This window comes from Perissodus microlepis, chromosome 8 (assembly GCF_051167445.1).
Source record: "Perissodus microlepis isolate ML-2025 ecotype Zambia chromosome 8, ASM5116744v1, whole genome shotgun sequence".
Lineage (NCBI taxonomy): Eukaryota > Metazoa > Chordata > Actinopteri > Cichliformes > Cichlidae > Perissodus > Perissodus microlepis.
This window is the reverse complement of record NC_140468.1, coordinates 16,832,243-16,847,996: the sequence shown is the minus strand read 5'-3', so window position 1 is coordinate 16,847,996 and position 15,754 is coordinate 16,832,243. Positions and strand designations below refer to the sequence as shown.

At 39.0% G+C, this 15,754-nt stretch overlaps 2 protein-coding genes across 2 annotated transcripts; one reads left to right on the top strand and one right to left on the bottom strand.

The window, feature by feature from the left end:
* Positions 1-1,426: 1,426 nt before the first annotated feature.
* On the bottom strand, positions 1,427-11,620 carry mapk7 (mitogen-activated protein kinase 7). The gene is made up of 7 exons (XM_084937828.1): positions 11,494-11,620; positions 7,621-7,898; positions 7,340-7,505; positions 5,194-6,734; positions 4,019-5,109; positions 3,681-3,811; positions 1,427-1,756 (listed from the first exon to the last, which is right to left on the bottom strand). Exons 2-7 carry the CDS (start codon positions 7,892-7,894, stop codon positions 1,609-1,611), a joined length of 3,351 nt encoding a protein of 1,116 aa, XP_084793954.1. The 5' UTR covers positions 7,895-7,898; positions 11,494-11,620; the 3' UTR covers positions 1,427-1,608.
* Positions 11,621-12,365: 745 nt separating this feature from the next.
* Positions 12,366-14,178, top strand: vkorc1 (vitamin K epoxide reductase complex, subunit 1). Its single transcript, XM_084937868.1, has 3 exons — positions 12,366-12,647; positions 13,356-13,465; positions 13,719-14,178. Exons 1-3 carry the CDS (start codon positions 12,466-12,468, stop codon positions 13,928-13,930), a joined length of 504 nt encoding a protein of 167 aa, XP_084793994.1. The 5' UTR covers positions 12,366-12,465; the 3' UTR covers positions 13,931-14,178.
* The last annotated feature ends 1,576 nt before the right edge of the window (positions 14,179-15,754 follow it).

Below are 15,754 nucleotides of genomic sequence, written 5' to 3'. Positions count from 1 at the left end.
GAATCGCTGCTGCATTTGGGCGCACTCTGAGGAGGGTGCATTTGCTCGCAGCTAAAAGAGGGTGTTGTTAAAACAGCGCTATTTTTATTTTTTTTTTCTGTTGACTGCTTCTATTAGCTTCAACCAACAATATTAACAAACTTACTCATGGGCAAATAAATAAATAAATTGGTCTTGTAAAAACAATCGACGATAGTCGATATATTTGTCCAATCGCCCAACCTCATCACTGGCCAGTTTATTAGTTACAAGTTACAAGGTTGGACCTCATCTTTCCATCAGCACTGCCTTAATTTTTCAGGTCACAGATTCAACAAGGTCTTGGAAACATTCTTCAGTTTGGTCCATGTTGACAGAATGGCATCACAGTTGCTTCAGATTTGTCGGCTGCACAGCAATGAGAAACTTCTGTTTCAGCACAATGGTGCTCTTTTGGATTGTGATCTGATGACTGTGGAGGCGATTTGAGTACAGTGAACTCATGGTCAACAAACCAGTATGATTTGAGCTTTGTGACTTGGCAGATTGTCCTGCTGGAAGCAACCACCAGAAGACGGTATGTTGTGGTGATGAAGGGAACAACAGCAACCAGCAGTTCAGTACTAAAGTGCACCAAGTGTGTTAAGATAATCACACAAGGTTATTCCACCACCAGTCTAAACCTTTGATTAAAAAGCTTTTTATGCTTTTTAAAAACCAAATTCTGACCTTACCATTCAAATGCAGACCAGGTAACATTTTTCTAATCTTCTATTGTCCGATTTTGGTGAGCCTATGAAAACTGTAGTTTCAGCTTTTTGTTGTTAGATGATGTGCTGCTGCAGTAGCCCATTTACGTCAAGGTTCAGTGTGTTGTGCAATTTTAATTACTGTTGCTTTTCTGTTCACTTGAAGCAATCAGGCCATTCTCCTTTGCCATTGTCTACCCTTAGAACTGCTGCTCACTGGATTTTCTCTTCTGCCGACCATTCTCTCTAAACTGAAGAAAAATCCCAGTAGATCAGTAGTTTTTGACGGCCATGCCACATTCAAAGTCACCTAAATCACCTTTCTTCCCGAGTCTGGTGCTCAGTTTAAACTTCTGCAGGTTGTCTTTACCACGCATACATGCCTAAATGCATTTGAGTTGCTGCCATGCGATTTGCTGATTAAATATCTACATGAACAAGTGGTTTAACATAACAATGTGCCCGGTGATGCGTGTATGGATTAAATCTTCAATTGTGTTCTTTCCAAAGTTCTTTAACACCTCAAGGGCCCTATATCGGATTCCAATACACAACTGTTCTTTGGTAAGTACTTTAAACTTGATCAAGAAAAAAAATTGTTGGCACGTTAATTAGATTATTTTTGTAAAGGATATTAAAATAATTTTCAAATGGCCTTGTCAACATTTATAGTAGATCACACAGAGCTGAGATGGAGGTGATGATACAGTGTTCTTTATTATTAAGAAAGCACAGCATGTCATAATGGTAAAAAAAATTACTTTGTGGTAGTGCCTGTTTGAAAAGCTAGCTTTTAAATTAATTTAATGGGTTTTCATTGTTAAAAAAAACCCCAAACATTATTCACACAAATCGAGGTGTTGTCTCAGGAAAGGGTGCGTCAGGCGTCAGGAGGGATGGTATCAGAGAGAATCATGGGAGAGCCGAGCTGTAACTCCTGCTGCAAAGATTCCAGGTCAGCTGGAGTCATGCGGTGGACCTCGCTCCAGTCAGATAACAATGAAGCCGAGAGGGGGGCTGAGTCGTAACTGAACACAAAAAGGAAAATGCAAAATATGAAAACTGATATGAAACTGAATAAGATAAGGCCACATAGCCTTTGCATGCAGCTCTTTCAGCAGTATTTTAATAAAAAAACAAGTGTGACCAAGTTGTTTTTCAGCACTTGGTCAAAGTTCCTTTAAAATATGCAGCTCTTACTCTTTTAAGTAATCATTGACACTGGTGCTTATTGTAAAAGTGACACTAAACACACATTAGCTAGATCATTAACTAAAACTAAACAACTCAAAAACCAAACCGAGGAAGCTGACACATTTGATTACATTATACTTTCAAAATGATGGCTAGTTAGGTTGTTTGTACGCATGACTCATCCAACTTCACTCTGCTCCTTTGCTGTGCTGATAGCTGTTTACAAGTAGCTTTATAGAGGATTGTTATGACCCTTATTAAGATGTAGTTGATTAGCTGACATACTTACACTACTAGTAACCATAAACTATTCCGGTCAGTGTGTACTTATGCCACAAATCCAGTGGAAAAATAGGGTCATGTTCTCAAATATGACCTGACTTCTTTTTTTGAAACCAGAGAAGTCGACCCTGCAGGCTACTAGTGATGGGTCGGTCGCGAACGAAATGGCTCTTAGAGCCGGATCTTTGACGTGAACGACGCGAGCCGGCTCCTTATCGCGAGCCGTGGGTTTTTTTTTTAGCACAGTAGCACAGGAACAGAGCAGGAGGGAGAGGGAGAAAGAGCCAGGGACAACAACCTCACATTAGAAAGGTATAGTAATCATCCACAACTATTTTCAGTTGCAGATGATAAAGGATTCAGAAAATTTATTCATGCAGGTCCATATGACAGAGAATATGCATGTTGTTTTTGTTTTCATATTATAATTTATATTTGTGTTGTGGTTTGCAGTGTTTTGTGTTGTTTCACTTTAAATTTGTAAAAGAAAAAAGCTGAAAATTTAAATAGTTAAAAGTTGAAATGTGAATAGTTGATTTTTGTATTATATGATTTATTTATTACATTTTATGTGGAGTGAATAAATAAAAGTATATTTACGGTGGCCCCTACAGACAAAGCACATACAAACTCCGAAGCACGTACAAACTCCGAAGCACGTACAAACTCCAAAACACGTACAAAAGACAACAGAAGTGCTCCAGGATGCTAGGGGCAGTGTTGAGCTTTTGTTACCTAGTGGCTACACAAGCTAGCAAGTACCAACGACCGGATTTGGTGTGTGGTAATAACAGGTAAATTAACTTTTTTTTTTTTTTATTAATTTTTTTAATTATTTGACTATATATGAATATAGTGCTTGTGTATAAATACACAAACAATACACATATGCTTTCATGCTTTCAATTGTGTAATTTAAGTGATCTAGGTAGCTCTGTTTTGGAAGTTCAGTTCATGCTAGAAATGTGTTTTGGAGTTTGTATGTGCTTTTTGGAGTTTGTACGTGTTTTGTCTCTAGGGGCCACCGCATATATTTATATATAAACATATATAAATAAAACCACTTTTTTTTGTACATTAGTAATTCCTTTTGTGCATAATTTTATATTATTGTTAATAATAAATTAATTAAAGCAACAAAACAACCTGAAGAGCTGGTTCGGAGCCAAAAGAGCCGGCTCTTTTTAGCGAGCCGAACCGAAAGAGCCGGTTCTTTAAAAAGAGCTGGAAATCCCATCACTACAGGCTACTAGAAAGAATGCATGTCTGAGGGACTTACTATTAAATATCTTCACTTTTCAGACCCAGATGTCAGTTCTTTATATTCAGTTCATGGGGTTTCCTTTAGTCTCCTTTCTGAGACTATTTAATTTAAATAGCAAATAAATAGTACAACAAAGCAGATGCACATGTTTTCATACGAATGAGCAGGAAGTGTTTATTTTTTCTTTCTATAAGAGCTGCGTCAGACCTCACCTTTCTCTGTCACTGTGTTGCAAGTCTGTAAGAGACTGGTTGAGAAGGTCATCCAGGTCAAACCCCAAGCCGTAGCCAGCCCCGCTGCCCTTAGGGGTGACTGAGAATGCAGGGGGTAAAAGATCCTCTACCTGACACCAGAAAAGAAGAAAAGATTGGGTGAACTGAACTTTGGACCCTTTAAATCACTTTAAGACAAGCAGAAAACTGTGACGTTTAACCCTGGTATTTATCTAAAGAAGACAACATTTTTAAGGGGAAAAAAACATCGGTGTAACTTCATTGTAGCAAAATGCACTCTGTGCGGGGAAAAGCTACAGTAAAATAAGAATGCACACCTGGGACTTTGAGAGCTGCAGTGTCACCATATGAATGTCAGGGGCAATGGAAGGTCCTTGCTGTCCAGTATCTGTGAACCCCAAGCTGGACTTTGGCTGAGAGGGGACTCCTAAAGACCCACAGAGAGGATTTGTGGTCTGTGGTGCAGTTTTCTCTCCTACAGAGGGACAGATCTTCTCCATTTGTCCAGCACTTGCAGTCAGCGAGTTGTGGTGGGAGTTGTGATTATTCTGCCCCCTGATATCCACATTCCTGTTTGTATCTCTGGTGCTCAGTGGCGGAGCTTTCGACAAAAAACCCTCCAGGGCGAGCAGCTGTGACTGAGGTTGAGGGTCGAGCTGGGTTTGATTCTGAGGCTGGAGAAAGCTCGACGGCAGCGGATGCGATGTCCTGTCTGGCTGCGCCCTCGCCTCTAATTGCTGCCCATTCCAATTCCCCAAACAGTTGAATCCACTCTGCCCATTGCTCTCACTGTGAGGTTTGAGTGTGTCGTTTTTAACAAAGCCACTAGTGACAGTCATTATATCTATGCCTCCGCTTACAGCGACAACTATATCTGCTGGAGGCTTCGTCTGGCTCATGGAAAAAACTAACGATGGTTGCTGGGTGCTGGGAGCCTGAAACAAGCCCGGCTGGTTAGGTTTAACTTGAGACATTAACTGTTCATGAGACTGAACCTTCCTCGCTTCCTTATCTGTTTTGCTGTTCAGTGCTCCTTGAGTGTTGTCACCCATAACTACACCTCTCTGTACATTGCAGTCCTTATTCTTTGCACCGTCGTTATTAGAAGGCTGAGATTTCTCATTGCGGCTGTCCATCATCTTTGTCCAGCGCTGCAGAAGACTTTTATCGTTGTCAGTCAGCAGAACCCCGCCCAGCGAATCCCCTTGTTTTCCCTCTCTTTTTTCTTTTTCTCTCATTTTCCTCTCCCTCTCTCGCGCGCGCTCCTGCCTCTTCCTTCTTTTCTCCTCTCTTTCTCGTTGACGCTCCTGGGCTGTGACAGGCCGACGCGACTCCGGAACAGAAGACAGGGAGGACGGTGCAACTCCTCCTGCGCCCGTGTCGGTGCCCAGAGCCGAGGTGCTTCCATCTGCAAAGAAAATATTACATTCAGATGAAGGCGGTCTAAAATTTTAAGCGATTAAAAGCAGATTATGGGAAAGAACCAACTTACCACCCCTGGCTCTATTTCTGAGAGCTGATTTCAATAAAGCTGCTTTAAGTGCAGCTTTAGTATCTTCTGAAATAGCACCTTCTTTTCTGGTTCCCTCTGCTGCACATGAAGCAGGTCTGGCGTTCTTGGACAGGGACTGTGAAAGGGATTGAGAAAGTGACTGGGCCTGTGCTGCAGAGAGAGAGAGGGAAGGCACAGCGGTGGGGAGTGTTGTCACTGCCTGTGCTGGCTTTGTAGGAATGGAGTTTGCAGGCTGGGCCATGCTCTGGCTCTGGCTGTTTTGAGCTAGAGGAGCCTGACTGCTTGCTAGCTGCCCTTGTGTCTCGCTGTCTCTCATCGTCTCTGGTGGAGCGTCCTGACTAGACACCGGTGTTGTTAAATCTATAGTCTCTGGCTGACCGTTCTCCGAGTTGGCACTTGGCATGTCCACGTCAACCGGGCCACTATCACTTTTAGCGAGGAGAGGTAAATTGTGGGTCACATGGGGTGGGGCGACTTCTAAAGTGGATGCAGGCTTACTGAAGGTCGTCATGTGATTTGTAAATGCGTGGCTCCCTTCTGCTGGTGTGTGGTCTTGTTGCCGCTGAGATTTCACCTCTCTCATTTGCTGTGCTGCTTGTGGGTGCTGCGCCAAGGGAACCACTGATGATTCGTTCAGGTTGACAGTTGCAGGCTGAGCACTGCAGTGCTTACTGCTTTGTGCTGCAGCTCCACCTTTCACCCTCACCAAAGGCCTGAACTGCAGCCTCTGACGAGAGCTTTGTTTGTTTCTGTGAAAGTCCTGGATCTCCATCAGAATTGCCTCTTTAATTTGTTCCTTGTTCATCTGAAGCTTGTCAAACTCAAAGTCAAAAGCTGGCACGCAAATTGGCTCGTCATCTGGGTCATGGTATTTAGCCAGGTAAGGATGCTCCAGAGCTTCTGTCACGCTTATTCGCTGGCGAGGGTCAAAGCGCAGCATGGCCGCCAGCAGGTCTAAAGCTTCCGGTTCAGCTTGTGGATATAGTTTGGCCAAAGGTATGGGCGATCGTGATGGAAGACTCTGAACATATGCGCGGACCCTGTCAGCCCTAATAGCACCAATAAGACCCTCGGGAGGAGTGCCTAACACATTCAAAATAAGCTGGAGCTGGTGTACATAGTGCTTTCCAGGAAACAGCTGCTTACGGCCCAACATCTCAGCAAAGATGCAGCCCACGGACCACAAGTCAATGGCCAAGCTATAGTGATTCAGAGACAGCAGGAGTTCAGGAGCACGGTACCATCGAGTCGCCACATATTCAGTCATGAAGGAATGAGACTCCTCAGGGTGTGAACTGAGACCCCTTGCCATGCCGAAGTCACCGATTTTTAGTTCACAGTTTTCGTTCACCAGCAAGTTGGAAGGTTTGAGGTCACGATGGATGACGTTGGCAGAGTGCACATACTTAAGGCCACGAAGGAGCTGGTACAGAAAGTAGCGTGTGTGCTCTGGTGTCAGCGTCTGGGCAGAATGGATAATCTGGTGCAGGTCACTCTCCATGAGGTCCAACACCACATACCTGCACACACAGGAAAAGAAAAAGTAAGGTGAACAACATGCGCACTTGGCAATATATATTTAAATACTCTTTATTTATAAACTGTTGCTCAGGGCAGACAGGGGACTAGTGGCACATCATTCTTACCCAATGAAATAGACTTCAAATAAATTTACTAAAACTTATTACTGTTCTAAACAAGAGTTATTAAGATCTTGTGTGCACAAAGATGTCAGGTCAACAATTTTGATTTACACATAACTGGCTTTGTTTTTCACATTTTATAAACTGTTTTAGTTTTATTTAAATGTACAAAAAACATTGTGCATGTTTTTTTTATTTTATTTGTTTGTTTCTAGATCAGGTAGCCCTTTTGTAGGGGGCAGGGGCAGGACAGTAAGCATGCCCTTGTACAGTAAAGGGGTTGCATGTCATGCATTCCTCAGCTCTGATTAAAATCTCTTTGGAAAAACTGCCAAAATTCCTCCCTGCAGGAAGAAGGCTGGACATAACAGAACAACATCCAATTTGATGACTATGTTTCCAGCTCTTGCATTTATTAATAATCTACAGATCTATCTGTGGACGTGTTACTAGCCAAAGTTAGAAAAAAGAAAAGTACATACACAGACTTGAAGGCAGAATGAGGGAGGTTCGGCTGCAGGATGTCTTTGATGGCGATAATGTTGTCATGTTTGAAGTGTTTAAGAATCTTCAGTTCTCTCAGTGTGCGTTTGGCATTTGTCACCACTTCAAAAGCATTGGAGATTTTCTTTATTGCCACCTGCTGGCCTGCAAAGTGTAAATGCAGAACAGAATTAAGGGAGAGCCACATTTGATCATTTATTCGGCATTGTACTAAAGACAGAATTAATTACATATATATTTTAAACTAAATTAGCCCTACCATTGTCCCTCCTCCTGGCAGAGGAAACAACACCATAGGCCCCGGTGCCAATGGTTTCTATGATGTCATACTCCTCTCCGACATCAAACTTCACATCTAGAGAGTGTGCTTTAAGCAAAGCCAGGTTTTTAGCTGCCGTGCTGGTGTCTGCGTTGCTGCCCGGTACCTCAACTCCCCGTGGGTTCTGGTTTTCTCTGGTTTTGTCTGTGGCCATTCTTTCAGGGGACGCCACAAGTTGACCATTTTTACTCTCTCCACCCTCCTTAAGTGACATTTTTCTGTAAAGAATAAAAAACAGAAAAGTTGAAAAAGTTATTTGTTTATTTATTTTTAATTTTCAAAAAAACAAATGGAGTATAACACATAGTACATCAAAAACAAAATATCCAGATATACCCCACTTTAAACTTTTTACATTTTGGGAACAAAAAAAAAAAAAAACGCATAGGGAGAGAAGGCAACAATGTCATACATAGAACTCAACAGGAAATAGAACACAGCACTCAAGTCTCTAAACAGATGAGATTTCAACAAAGTCCGGTTGAAGAGGCTTAATAAAATTGACCCACTCACACCATAACTTGGCAAAAACATTCTTCTTAAGACATATTGAGAATGTAATTATTTCCATTGCATAAATCTCATTCACAATGTCCCTCCAATCTGACATAGTGGGGGGCACGGGAAGGAGCCGGCATCTTGTAACTGCTTTTTTGGCAGCTGTCACAAGAATCATAAAAAGATATTTATTTCTCATGCCCTGCAGATGCTCAAGATTAGTTAGGAATATAGTAGAGATGTAAAGGTATATTATTTGCCTTAAATATGGTGATTAAGGCTTTGTGGAACTCGTGCCAAAAGGGCTTAATCTTCGAGCAATCCCAGAATATGTGCCAGTGCCCTGCCTCCTGTGCCCCACACCTTCTCCAACAACCGAGGGTACCCGTGTGCCAATAAGTCATCTGGTTTGGTGTTATAAAAAAACGCATCAGACATTTCCAACTGAAATCCCGCCACGCATTAGAATTCGGACATTCCCATATCAATTTACATGCCATCAGCCATTCCTCTTTTGATATTGAAATGTCACCTTCTTTTTCCCACCTTTCTTTAATATAAATAGTGGAATGGGGCCTCCTGGGCAATAGCCCGTTTTATAATTTACCAATCATATCCTTAAGTAAGGTAAGCTTTCCGAAAAATTATTAAAACTGGATCATCTACATCTGTTTTGGTAAGGATGTTTAGCTGGAGGTAGTTCCTCATCTGGATGTATCTAAAATAGTCTAAATTATTAAGCTGAAACTCCGTCTTCCAATATTCAAAATCCTTAACCTCAAAATCCTTAAAGAAATAATATTTGAGAAAATATAGAAGGTTTACATGGCCTGAATTCACAATACACAGATAGTAGGAATGCTGATTTAATTCTAGCTGTTTTACAAAGCTGAATATATATATGTGTGTATATATATATGTATATATATATATATATATATATATATATATATGTATATATATATATATATGTATATATATATATATATATATATATATATATATATATGTATATATATATATATATGTATATATATATATGTGTATGTATATATATATGTGTATGTATATATATATGTGTATGTATATATATATGTGTATGTATATATATATATATATATGTATATGTGTATATATATGTATATATATATATATGTAGTAGGGGTGCAACAATACATGTATCAATACTAGGCTCTTATACAATGTCAGTCTTACATTTACTGCTTTTTAACAAGCTTCATTTTTACTTTTCTTTTTATCACTTGAGACCATCAATATGCGCCGGTGCCACTTTAACTTTGTTTTTTTCTATTGTTGACTGTACTATTTGCATTCTTTATCCGACTTTAACACAATTGTTGGAATATCTATCTATCTATCTATCTATCTATCTGATAACATGTTCAAAATTTACAATATTTTTTTCTTTTATTATTTACACAGGAGTTGTATCTTATGAATGCATCAAAAACCTGCTATTAGCTCAGGGATGTCAAGGTCATTCTACATACTGGACCACATATAGCCCCTTTTGATCTTAAGTGGGCCTGACCAGTGAAACTGCCCTTTCTGTCAGTAAAAAGAAATGTACCTACACGTCTTACTGTAGCAAAAAGACATGGAATTTCAACAAGTATTTATTAGTTTGTCTACATGTTAAAGAAAGCTTCTGTAGTAAATGAAAGAATGTGTTAACATGACTCTCTTTGTTAAAATGGTAAGAAATAAATGTTTAAAATTCCATCCATCCATTCATTCGCTTCCGCTTATCCTTTTCAGGGTCGGTATAAAATTACAGAAAAAAAAGGTTCTGGTAGCTCATTTGTCTAGACCAGGTGTCTCAAACTTAGATGAGCTGTGGGCCACTACTGGTACTGTAGTACCACTTTAGTGTTCAAGTAGTACAAAATAACAAACCAGCAAAAAAAAAGAAAGCACCCAAAAATATTTCAGAAAATGTAGTATTTTGTCTGGGTTTTTTTTTTTCATTTCTAATATTGTATTTTTTTTTAACTCTTAACTAACCAAAGTCTTTCACTGAACTACCAAGTGTACCAAGTGTGACTGCTAGTGAAAATTGTTTTCTTTACAAAAAACTCTCACCGGACTAACACAGCCAATCCCTTAACATGTTTGTACTTATATTTCCTTCATATTAATTTTGTTTTGTTTTTAAAGAAGTTCTTTTTAACATTGCACTCAACAACAAACAAATCCTTCCTAATGAAAAAAGTAACTTTAAGGGCCAAATCGCATTATATTTCTTCACGTCAAAATACAGGCCACAAGTAGGGGTGATGTGGGCTGCAAATGGCCCCTGGGCCACGAGTTTGAGACCCCTGGTCTGGACTGTCCTATATTTGTAAACAAAAAAGTTTCTATTACTTCACAGAAAATGTCACTGTTGTAAAAACAGAGCTTTCTATAGTGATATTTAAAGAACAAACTTTTATGTCAGTTTATTTATTTACTTAATTATTTGGGGGGTAGTATGAGTGATCATGGGAGAGTCAACAAGACAAAGCTGTAACATTTATTAAAATAAATGTAAACATACAAAATGTATGTTCTCCTTTACATTTTCGATTAAAGTCTCTGCTAGGCCGATTTTAGCCCCCGGACCTTATGTTTGACCCACATGTGTTATGCTGGAGTCTGTAGCAGCAACACTATGCAGTGTTTCTGTCACCATTAAAATCAATTTTACTGAAAGCTAAAATTAAGCCCATATAAAAGCATTTTCTTTGAACACTTGTGCGCATGGAAGCCATCCCAGGAGTGCCTCTGTTAATGCGGGTACTGAGGAACAATAGAGACTGCACCACCACATGCCAAAGTTTTGCTCAATTGAGATTTAGGAGAAAATCTTAAATAAAAAGAAACTGCTGCTTCTGGTAAATAAAAACACACTTTTAAACGCTGATAAACTGTGAGAGTGACCTGGTAGGGCTCAAACTAGGTGTGATCAGTAACTCCACACCCGTTAGGCCTGGCAGTGAAAGTGGCCAAAACCAAACCTGTAGCTCTCTACTAACGTCTCCACAATGAAGCTGGAGTCTTCATGCGAGAAGCTGAAGGCCAAACCCAGCAGAGGCTGTCTATAAGAACGCACTAATTTCTGTACTACATAGTTATAAACTAACCGCACGACAAAGACGTAACCGTGATCGCCACTAGTCGCAGGGGCGTAGGCTAATAACGTTACCTGAAGCTGGAGCACTCTAGACACAGAAACCGTTAAACCGCATTTCTGTAGATTATAACAAAACGGACAAACGCTGACACGTGTTTTCTGTTAAAGGAATGTGCGCTCACCTTGTGAGTCACCCACAACACCCGCATTGACGTTTTAACCCCGTAGTAGCACGACCATCTTTTGTTTTTGTCTGCCGCTTCCTCATATAGTTCCGCGTAGGGGTTGAGTGCCATGTTGCGGACCAACCACATGCGCTGACGTCAAGTAGTTCGTCCAATAGGAACAGAGGACGCGTTGGGAGGCGGCACATTACTGGACAGTCTCCGCTTTATTTATGTAAATATAATTATTTATCTTTGTGATTTTTTTTTTCTGTTTCTGTTCTTTCTGTTTTCCCCACAGTTCAATTGCTTTAGGAGGAGTCAGATTTGTGCAAAGATACCTGTTCGTGCTGGTGCTTTATATTAACTTTATATATAATATATAATAACATATATCCAACTAAGCCCGAAGGCTGCGATTATAGGCTCAAACAGATGACAAATGGCAAAGCTGGAGAATATACTAACTACTAATCATAGAAAATTATATTACTGAAATCTTCCAAACTATCCTGGTAGCATAATTCACAGCTTACTAAGCACGTTGTGTTACTTTATTTAAAGGATTAAGCAGTTGTTACCTCTAGTTAAGCTCAATTTTAATGACGCATTTGCGAATGGATATGTTAAAAAAAAAAACCCAGACACTTTTGGTTAAGTAAAAACAAACAAACTCTTTCAGGTATAATAGTTTAGCAGTGGAATATTCCAGTGGCGTGAGATGAACAGCGAGGGTGGTTATTAACATTCCTCAAAGCTCAAACAGACTGAAGTCCACAGAAAAATACAGTGCAAACACCCATCTGCCAACATCTGGACTCCACCGTCCAATGAAAAGCAGTCGCAAAACTAGCACAGACCAATCAAAAGCGACAATCTGAGCACGAACACGTCGTCTTGAGTAGGAGGACGGTGACGCTTGAAAGGAAACCAGACTGGACCGTGCAGTTTCAACACATTAGTGCAATAAATTAATCTTTTAGTGTCCTAATGGGTGCCATTCAAGGGTTCCCCAAATGGGAGCGAAAGGTACGCATGTTTTTGTGCCTTTTCGGTTTGGTTTTGTCTGTTTATGCCCTTCACGTCGAGGTATCCAGGGAGAGAAACCCAGATTACAGAGCTCTGTGCGACCTGGGGGAGTCTGTAAGCTGCTCCAGAGTTTTTACCTCAAGGTATGATTTGACTCCTGCTTTTTGTTCTTCCTCATACCTGCGCTTTTTGTGCAGAATCAGCTTACCTCGATCTGTTTTCAAGTGACCACTGATCCATATCTGATCCTAACCTTTAGCATATTTTTTCTAGCCTTTCTACCCTCCATTGAATTGCCACGTGTTCTTAATTTATCTGAAAAAACTTTACATCAAGTAGCTTCCCGTTTCACATTGTGAGCATAGAAGGTATATACATTTATTTTGACATTTCGTGTCATTTTTAAGAGAATAAATCTTTATTACACGCTTAATGTTGTACACTCAAGAAATGATTCTTTGCCCTCATAAACATGAAGCAATGATTTTAAGTAAAATTCAGCTGTAATGTATAAAATCGAAGGTTTATTTATTAAAAATAAATAATCATTAATGAAAATATGTTGATTATAAACTGTGTATACCATTCAAGTAAATTTCATTTGCTTAAATTGAACATTTAACATTGTACTTATGTAACAAAATTACATAGAACATTTACATATAATTAAGTTACTGAAAGTAAGCATTTTGGCCATAGATACCTTTTGTGTACATTTAAATGGTCATATCACATTTCATATCTCTGTAAGGCTGATTATATTTCATTGGAATAAAGAAAGAAAAAAAAATATTGTTCATTTTATTTTGAAGAAATTGCTGCCCTGACTGTTACTTCTTTCTTTCTGGCAGATGGGGACGTGGTTTTGGTTTGGTCCAGTACTTTGTGGCCAAAGATAGTCCTCTAAACCAGCCCAACAGTGTTCTTGGCATCATATTTTACACTCTGCAGATGGGCCTTGGTTAGTCTGTGATTGTCTTCTTTAAATTACAGTGCATTGCTGAGAGCTTTTTATTCAGAATATCATTTGCAAGTCAATGTGTTTGTGATCCATGGCAAGCACAAGTATTTCAGGTATTTGAGGATTGCATAATATGTATATGGAGCAATACATTTACTCCACTCTGGACGTGAGACTGTGTGAAATTTCCCAATGATGTACTATGTTTGACTGAGGTCCTGATATCCTCTCTATTTGACTTTTTTATTTACAGGACTGTCTGTGTCTAAAAAAGCAGCAGCTTTTTTGGTCTTCTCCTCCTGGGTCTCTGTGGCCGGTTCACTCTATCTTGCATCTATTCTCGCATTTGTTCTGGGAGACTTCTGCATGGTCTGTGTCTCCACGTATATTGTCAACTTTGCATTGCTCTACACCAACCTGAAACGGAGGAGAGCAGTTCAGGAAATTAAGGAAAAAGCCAGATAGAAAGTGTTGCCTGTGAAATGTAACAAATGTTCCCTTCCTGCCATCCTGAAAACCCGCTGGATTCATCTCACAGTATTTTGCCAGTGTTTACATGAGTTTACATTCAGTATTTTCACAGAAAAACAACTGGAGATTTAACTCTAATATCAGAATATCTATAAGTTGGTTCTCAATACAGAAACTTTGTTGTGCAGCAGCTACTTTTGTATATTGTTATTAACTTGTAATGATTAAAACACATTTTTGAATTCTGACTTTTGTTGTGATTTAATTCTGGGCTGTTATATGGTCAAATGTGTTAAAAGTGGCTATACCTGTCTCCACAGTACATTTACTTAGTCCTACCAGCAGATGGAGATAAATGTCTATTTAATAGCAGTTCAAATAAACTTTATTGGAACGACTTTTCAAGTTACCCATCCTCCCCAAGAAAGTCACCAGACCTACAAAAAACAAAAAAAGGTTGATAAAAAAATAAACAAATATATCTAATAAAGTGTGCATCATTACGATATGTACAGTTTTTAACTAATTTATTAGACCACATGTCATAAAAAAAAGAACAAGCAGTGGCAGCTCATTAGCTCAACTTCAAAGTAAAAATCTGATTATTAAAATAAAATTTATTTCAACTGTGGTTCAAAAGAACAAAGACAAAAACAGTTAATATGGTAAAATGTGAAAAATTGCCAATAATTGTATTGTTATTTCATGGTGCAAACACCTCAATTTCTTACATTTAATGCTTTGTCTATTTCTTACTTACCTGAGAACTGATGAAAATAATAAGTAAGATGACAAGTTTGAACCGTTTGTACAGGAATTGTACTGAGCCTTCGAAACAATCTGAAACAATCTCCACAGTGACATCTGCTGGCCAATGTGACTATTGCCACATCTTTTTAATGCTGCTCTGTGAAACAAATGAGGCAGACAAGCCCCGCAATTCCAACAAAACGACTTATTATAACAGACTGTCAGTAATGGTGATGAGCACATCTTTTGGAGAAATCCAAATCCAACCAAGGCAAGAAAAACATTGAGACTGTTAAAGACAGCAAGCAGTAACCGTAATAAACAGTGTGCTTCAACAAAATTATATTGACTATTGACATATTTTATTGAGCTCACCCACCAGTCTCCGTTTTTCTCGCCATGTCTATATGAGAGTAATCGCCGAATAAGATATTTATACATTATTTATATATCTATACAATATCTGTCTAGTTACACTTTTAATTCCAGTCTTTAAGTGATTAAATGGTGTATATTGGTCTTTAAAATTCACAGCAAAAATAGTAATGAAAGATGTGGTATTGTTTTCTTTTACACATGTGAGTGTAATAAATAGAAAGGTAGTATCAAAAACATTAATTCAGTAATTACAAATGATTCTGGTTCATAAGAAAATAGAATCCTGGCGCTTCCCATGCATACTGAAAACATATTAATGCCCTCCATTGCAGATTTCACATTTTTCAAAACCATCCTCTGGATTGGACTCATTTACAGGCCAGCTTTGGCCTGCAGCCAGAAGGGCAGAACGACAGACTAGCACTAAGTTCACATAATAAATAAATAAATAATAAGGAAGAGAGACTAATTGGCTTGCTGAAGGTGGGCAAGAAGATAATGGAATCAGAGTGATGATAACAGAATTAAATTTAGATAAGTATAGAACATGTAAAGTGTAAACACTCTGGAATCCAGGCAGACACGAGAGCACAGACTTCTTGAACTTTCTGTAGCATAATCAATCAAAAGTAAAAGAAAATACAAATCTAAAAAATACAATCATTTTATGCTTCCTGGCTTCACTTTTTA

Bases quoted from the DNA above. Each gene is read 5' to 3' on its own strand.
- mapk7 (XM_084937828.1), bottom strand. From the start codon at position 7,894: ATGTCACTTAAGGAGGGTGGAGAGAGTAAAAATGGTCAACTTGTGGCG. The intron at 7,506-7,620 runs GTAGGGCTAATT...TACACTTTGCAG, and splicing joins TGCCAGGAGGAGGGACAATG to GCCAGCAGGTGGCAATAAAG. The intron at 1,757-3,680 runs GTGAGGTCTGAC...TTTTGTGTTCAG, and splicing joins CAACACAGTGACAGAGAAAG to TTACGACTCAGCCCCCCTCT.
- vkorc1 (XM_084937868.1), top strand. From the start codon at position 12,466: ATGGGTGCCATTCAAGGGTTCCCCAAATGGGAGCGAAAGGTACGCATG. The intron at 12,648-13,355 runs GTATGATTTGAC...TCTTTCTGGCAG, and splicing joins TCCAGAGTTTTTACCTCAAG to ATGGGGACGTGGTTTTGGTT. The intron at 13,466-13,718 runs GTTAGTCTGTGA...TTTTATTTACAG, and splicing joins CACTCTGCAGATGGGCCTTG to GACTGTCTGTGTCTAAAAAA.